Source organism: Stylophora pistillata, chromosome 4 (genome assembly GCF_964205215.1).
Source record: "Stylophora pistillata chromosome 4, jaStyPist1.2, whole genome shotgun sequence".
Taxonomy (NCBI): Eukaryota; Metazoa; Cnidaria; class Anthozoa; order Scleractinia; family Pocilloporidae; genus Stylophora; species Stylophora pistillata.
Genome location: NC_142522.1, coordinates 21,890,454 through 21,896,676, shown reverse-complemented (window position 1 = coordinate 21,896,676; position 6,223 = coordinate 21,890,454). Strand labels below are relative to the sequence as shown.

The following is a 6,223-nucleotide window of genomic DNA, read 5'->3' as shown; positions in this document are numbered from 1 at the left end:
AGTCGAGACCAACATGCGTAAACGGAGGATCTTCGGATATTCTTTTGTCAGGCAGATCGTTAGGCGGCAGAGAGCTGTAAGGCATGCTTTCGTATTTGCGACATGTTACACATTTTCGAATAAATTTCTTCACGGCTTCTCGTCCACTAAGCACCCAGAACCGTTCCCTTAATGTTGTCAGAGTATCTCGTATTCCACTGTGTTGGGCAGATTCGTGTGACTGCTTTATCAGTTGCTGAACAAATTCATGGCTTGCTGGTAATAGGATAGGTTTCCTTGAATTTTCAGGTAATGGTGAATTGTTCAATCGCCCCTTACATCTCACAACGCCTTCTTTTAGGTATAAGCCAAAGTGTGTGACATACGTTGGCGGGGTCGACTTGTGATCTTCGCGCTAAAGGAATTCGATTTCCTTGGTAAACGACGATGCTTGCACTGACTTGATCCAGAGATAATCGGCTTCCTTTAGATCGGTGGCTTTTAAACTCACTTCTTCTTCGGTACTCTCGTTTCGAACTCGATTCTTGAACTTCCTTGCAAACTTAATAACCAGGGCCGTTACAGACTTGTTAAGTTGTGAAAGCGCCTTATGTCGATTATCTGATTGATTCTCCTCTCTGGAGTGTCGTCTGAATTATTCACAAGCGAATGCGTGACAGATGGTGGATTCTTTACAGCTTCTTCAAGAGCAACCTTATCTTCGGATTGTGCCGATCGGTTAACGGGCCATTCAGATTTTGGTTTGTAAAGGAATGCTGCGCCATTCCACCAAGTCGTATCTGTAGAAAGTTCCTTAGCGGACAAACCACGAGAAGGTATATCTGCAGGATTCCAATTCGCCCGGGCAATGTCTCCACTCATCCTTGGAGGTCAATTTTCGAATTTCTTCCACACGGTGCTGGACGTACTGTTTCCATACTCGCTTGTTTTTGATCCAGCACAAGGCAGTCATCGAGTCGGTCCAATTGATTGTTTTCAATTGTTTTTCGTTAGAATTGAATTTGTGAACAAGTCGTGCGAGGAGAACTGCTCCTAGTAATTCCAGCCGCGGGATAGACTGTTTCTTCAACGGCGCTACTCGTGATTTTGAGGCAACCAAACGAACGTCAACTCGTCCGTCTTGATAGAGTGAACGCATGAAAATAACGCTGCATACGCACGATGAGAGGCGTCGCTGAAACCATGAAGCTCTTATTTCTACAGGTCCTGACTGAAAATAACAACGCGGAATTCGTACATTGCTGAGGCATTTCAATTCTTCAAGTAGCGTGTTCCAAGTGATGAGCAAAGTTCACTTTAAATCGCTATCCCAGTCGATTTTGTCTAGGAAAAGTTCTTGAAACAAGATTTTCATTGCAACCGTGAAAGATGTCAGAAATCCAATGGGATCGAATATCTTGGCTGTCAGTTTCAGAACTGAACGTTTTTTTGCCGGAAGTGAACTGCCATATTTGTACAATTCTGTGAGATCGAAGCAAAACTCATCAGACGCAGTGTCCCAATAAAGTCCTAGAACCTTGACAATCGTGTCGTTCTTCACTTCAGAGCTTCTAGGTGTAGTCGATAAATTGGCGTATGACTCGTCGTCTTCTGTCGTATTATCTTGATTCGATTTGGCTTCGCTTGAATATTCAACACTCTCGATCGCTCTCAACAGGGTGCGCGAGTTTGAATTCCATTTTCTAAGGTTGAATCCGCCTTCGGCCATGATTTGCTTTGATTTCTTGTAGACGACGAGAGCCTCCTCGTCAGTTTCTGTTCCGGTAATCAGGTCGTCAACGTACAAAGACTTTTCTAACATTTCCGCCATCTCCGGTTCGCTTTGCTTGTACAAACGCAAATGATGCTTTATTGTGGCTCCCAGGATTGAAGGCGAAGGCGTAGACCGAAGAGAAGTCGGTTGAATCGAAACTCTTCGATCTCTGGTTTCTTCGCGAACGGATCTTCGAACCATAGAAATCGGAGCATGTCTCGATCTTCTTGTTTGATGCCCACCATCAAAAATACTTTCTCAATATCTGCAGTAAGCCCGATGGCATTCTAGCGAAACTTAGTTAACATGTCAAAGATATGGGGAATATAATTGTCTCCAACTTCTAAACAATTGTTCAGAGAGCGTTCTTCCTTAGAATTCTTGGCTGATCCATCATAAACGATGCGAACCTTAGTCGTTTCTCTATCCTTTCGTACAACAGCGTGGTGAGGTGAATAATAAACCCTCTATGTATTGAGCTCGTTCGTATTGTTCAAATTTGGCACCTTTTTGACGATTTCCGCTCGCGTTTGTTCTTGTATAATCTTGTCATATTCGTGAAGTAAAATCGGTTCGTGTTTTAATTTATGATGCAAATATCGCAGACGCGTTTCACACATTCGATAATTGTTTGTACATGGCAAGCAGTCTTCCTTCCATGGGAGGGCAACTTCGTACTGACGACCATTAAAAGAGATTTCTTCGTTTCGCTTAGCTTTAAGTGGCAAATGAGGTGCGGATTGGATGTCGTCTGTGATTCCGATGCTTTCGGTTTCCCAGAACATTTTCAGCATATTCGTGATCTCGTCAGCTTCATTCGTTTCGTTTAACAATGGTTTACCAGAGATGATAAGATTCGAGACGACATTGGAAATTTCATGGACATGTTGCTCTTCGGTAGGGCCTGACAGAAGCCAACCAAACTTGCTGTTGATGGCTATGTGACCAAATTCACCGCGGATTGATTCTCCAGTAACAATGTCCCAGTAATAATCTGAGCCAATGAGAATGTCAATGGAGTCGAGGTCGAACGCAGAACGGTCTGCTAGATCTAAATCTATCAAATGTGGGTATTTCGTGACGTCTGTTCTCCTAGGAAGTGGCGAACAAATGACTGAAAAATTAAGCGCTGAAATCTCCACGTACTCATCTTTATTGCTTCTTAGTGGCAAAGTAACAACTTGACATTTTTTTTTACGATAAGCGTTTTCACCAAAAGTGTTAAGGTGAAGGGTCTTAGTGGACGTTGCAGTTAAACCCAGCTTCGCTTTGATGTGGTCGGTGACGTATGAACGTTGGCTGCCATTGTCGAACAAAATTCGTACGGGAATGGACTTGGATCGGTCTTCGTTTGTTTCTATCGCGGTAGCAGTTTGTAACAAAATGCTCCCCTTGGCCCTCGCGGTCGACGTTGCGGTTACAGTGCTCCCCAAGGATGGAGTTTCATTTCCTTCTTCAGGTTTTGTTGCGTGGTCTACTTTAATCGTAATTGGTTCTCTGGTGTGACTCACAAGAGTCACACCAGAGATTTGCGGCGCAAAGCCTCATTCCCTTTTGTGTTCTATTCTCTCATTAACTAAAGGGAGATTTTTTTCGGCTTCTGAAGGTGGGAAGTAACCTTAAATTCCCTTTTTATTTATTTTTTTTTTTTTTTGAGCATGAAAGTAAATAAGAATCTTCTTGTTTAAGAAAGGTATATAAACATGCTCTGTAGCATCTGTTTGTAGTACTAACTTTGAGTAAGTTCGTGGATCTGCGGACGACCAGACAAGAATTATTTAACATCGTCCAATTACTTTTCTGCTAGACTTCTTGTTTTTGTTTCGTTGTTTTTAATTTTGTTCACACTTCAAACATCTGAAATACTAAAGCAAACCAATACCATTATGACACAGGAATTTGGTAAATCGTGATAAAACAACACCAGTATTCATCTTTTTTTGTTTTAAGGATTCGAAGGATTTCCTTTTCATTTTGCACTCAGTGGGCCTGATCAATATATAAGGTAAGATGGATGAATGCATTCTTCTGCTGGGATGAACATTTTCGAACGCTAATGCTGCGAAAAGTTCAAATTCGTGTTTACGATCATTGCTCCAGCGATTGGAATTATTAATGTTTACCGCTAATAAATTCAACGGTTTTTAGCCTGAAACTACCCAGAACTGTAATGATGCAGTAACTCCAGTGTTAATTAGTTAATTTTTTTGAATGCAAGGTAATTTAGTGGCTTTCACAAATGAAAGCTTTAATGATATTTTCGAAAATGCGTTGTACCAAGAGATTATAAACTGTTTAATCTCTTGATTGTACCCAACAAAAATTACCAGTTATTCCCAGCCGCGTTTACCTCTGTATTTTCCCTAATTTTTACTGGAATTAAAAAATAATTCTTGAATTTGTTCATAATGCGGATATTTTCCAAAGGAGATCAAAAATCGGCCTTTCTTAAAACGGTTTTAAATACTTTTAGTTAATAGTGACATTATTTCAATTAGCTACTTGTACAGAGGATTCTGCATAGTACATGGTATGCATATTGACACATGTATCTCCCTTATTTTCATGAACTGACAAGTTTGTACAATGGTGCTTCCTATGAAAATATTGATGGCAGGACAGTACTGTATTTGGGTGGAACCCAACGTGCCTACGCAGAAACCCCAGCACTTCCGATCCGAGCTATCAGCTTTAGTATCATGTGTTGGATAAGGGTTTTAAGCCTTGCTCCAAGTGGTCGTCCTGTTCACATCTATTCTGACTGGTCAATACCATATCAGTTCAGACTCTTTATTTTTAAAATTCATAAAATTTGTGCTAATCTTCGGGATCCTCAAAGAAAGGACATGGTCTTTTTCTGTTGCGGGTAGGTGCTTGTATTCCTACGTAGAATTAATAAATAGGAAGAAACACGTGGAGTACTCAAATGTGTATTCCAGAGCTATTTACCTTCCCAGGAAGTATACTGATTAACAGAGATTTGCGGCGCAAAGCCTCATTCCCTTTTGTGTTCTATTCTCTCATTAACTAAAGGGAGATCGTTCCCAATGAATGGATGTACGTGGCGTTCACTTGGAGCCGAGATAGAAAAGAAGGAATTCTGTACATAAATGGAATTGAAAAAGGTAGGAAGACCAGTTCTAGTATTCATTCGGACTTGATCAAAAACGAGCATAAAGTTTTCGACATTGGGCAGAAACGAGATAGGGCGGATAATCCGACTTTTAATGGGTACATGAGAGATCTTCTGGTTGTTGATAAAGCGCTATCTGGAGATGAAGTGAAGCACTTAAAAGATATACTTTGAGGGAGAGCACGCGGCGTGACGACCCCAAGGAGACTGCAGTAGCGCGAATCAACAGAACTTTCTAGGTGCTGAGATATTTGGCCATTACAGATCGCTTGAAATGAAATCTTCAGGAGGTGTAATGCTTTCTCGTTATGAAAATGGACGGTGCAGATTATCTTGAATATAACCAGTTTTTAAAGGAAACGATCCCTTGGATATCATTACGTCATCTCTGATTGGACAACAAAACAAAGAGGCATAAAAACTCCTTCGACAAGCAATAAGGCGGCAACCAAAACAGGTGGAATGGAAAACGTGGAGCAAATGGAGTAGAGAAAAACAATTTATCCGTGTATAGTGCAGTAAGAAAACCGCATTATTAATGTATTTGAGCAGAAACTTATGAGCCAGAAGTGTGTAACTTTCTTTATATTAGGGACCTTAAGAAGTCAGGACGGCATCCCCAAGGGAGAAATCGATTAAAAAAATGAATCTTTACCTTTAATTAGAATGTCGAAAACGGCTGCACGTGTTTACCATCTCTTACGGCGCCACAACTCAACCTCAACATAACGTTTAAAAGTAGCGCTGAGTTCCAAATGGAAATTAAAATAATTTGCCGTCGGGACGGCTGAGAAATGTACTGAGTTTAAAAATGCACGTGCTGAGCTATTGCTCTGCCAATTAGATCTTTTGTTTTTCCACGTCCTCGTTGACGTCGCCGTCGTGGTTTGCTTAAGATCCCTGCAGTCTTAAAAAAATCCGACCAATCAGAAGTAAGGATGCAATTGTTGCCCAAATATTGACTTGATGTGTATTGTTGTAACGCAGCTGGAGCCCTGTGGTATAAACAGCTGCCTTGGATTGCTTCATCTTGGTTTTTGTGTAATATCTTTATAAACAACTTGTGTTCCCTTCCTTTTAGAATTTTTCATGTTTTTTCATTATCACAAACGTGCAGAATTTTGCAGTTTGTTCAACCCGAGAAAGACAATTACCTCGAAAATCATGTCATTAAGTCCTTTCTGGTTGATAACAAAGATCAGTGTGAAGTGAGGTGTTATGCTGAGGACTCCTGTTCAACCTTCAATCTTGGAATCTCAGAGACCAGAGGAAAATTTAAATGTGAACTCAGCGACTCTGATCACTTCCAACATCCTGAAAATCTCATTCGTAGGGAA

General features: G+C 40.9%; 3 protein-coding genes across 3 annotated transcripts in view; 1 reads left to right on the top strand and 2 right to left on the bottom strand.

The window, feature by feature from the left end:
* Window positions 1–1,291: 1,291 nt before the first annotated feature.
* Window positions 1,292–1,810, bottom strand: LOC148732868 (uncharacterized). Its single transcript, XM_088757931.1, has one exon. It carries the CDS (start codon window positions 1,808–1,810, stop codon window positions 1,292–1,294), a length of 519 nt encoding a protein of 172 aa, XP_088614057.1.
* A 410-nt stretch (window positions 1,811–2,220) lies between these two features.
* On the bottom strand, window positions 2,221–3,638 carry LOC148732867 (uncharacterized). Its single transcript, XM_088757930.1, has 3 exons — window positions 3,630–3,638; window positions 3,488–3,506; window positions 2,221–3,296 (listed from the first exon to the last, which is right to left on the bottom strand). Exons 1-3 carry the CDS (start codon window positions 3,636–3,638, stop codon window positions 2,221–2,223), a joined length of 1,104 nt encoding a protein of 367 aa, XP_088614056.1.
* Window position 3,639: 1 nt separating this feature from the next.
* The window catches only part of LOC148732866 (uncharacterized), a 2,879-nt gene continuing 295 nt past the window's right edge, over window positions 3,640–6,223 (top strand). Inside the window, exons 1-4 of the mRNA XM_088757929.1 lie at window positions 3,640–3,655; window positions 3,704–3,758; window positions 4,332–4,619; window positions 4,787–6,223. The exon at window positions 4,787–6,223 is cut by the window's right edge and continues 295 nt beyond it. Of these exons, the coding sequence (XP_088614055.1) occupies window positions 3,640–3,655; window positions 3,704–3,758; window positions 4,332–4,619; window positions 4,787–5,060 (633 nt within the window). The 3' untranslated portion in view covers window positions 5,061–6,223. The remainder of the gene's footprint in view (window positions 3,656–3,703; window positions 3,759–4,331; window positions 4,620–4,786) is intronic.

Excerpts from the sequence above, each read along its gene's own strand:
- LOC148732868 (XM_088757931.1), bottom strand. The coding sequence starts at position 1,810 with ATGGCGGAAATGTTAGAAAAGTCTTTGTACGTTGACGACCTGATTACC.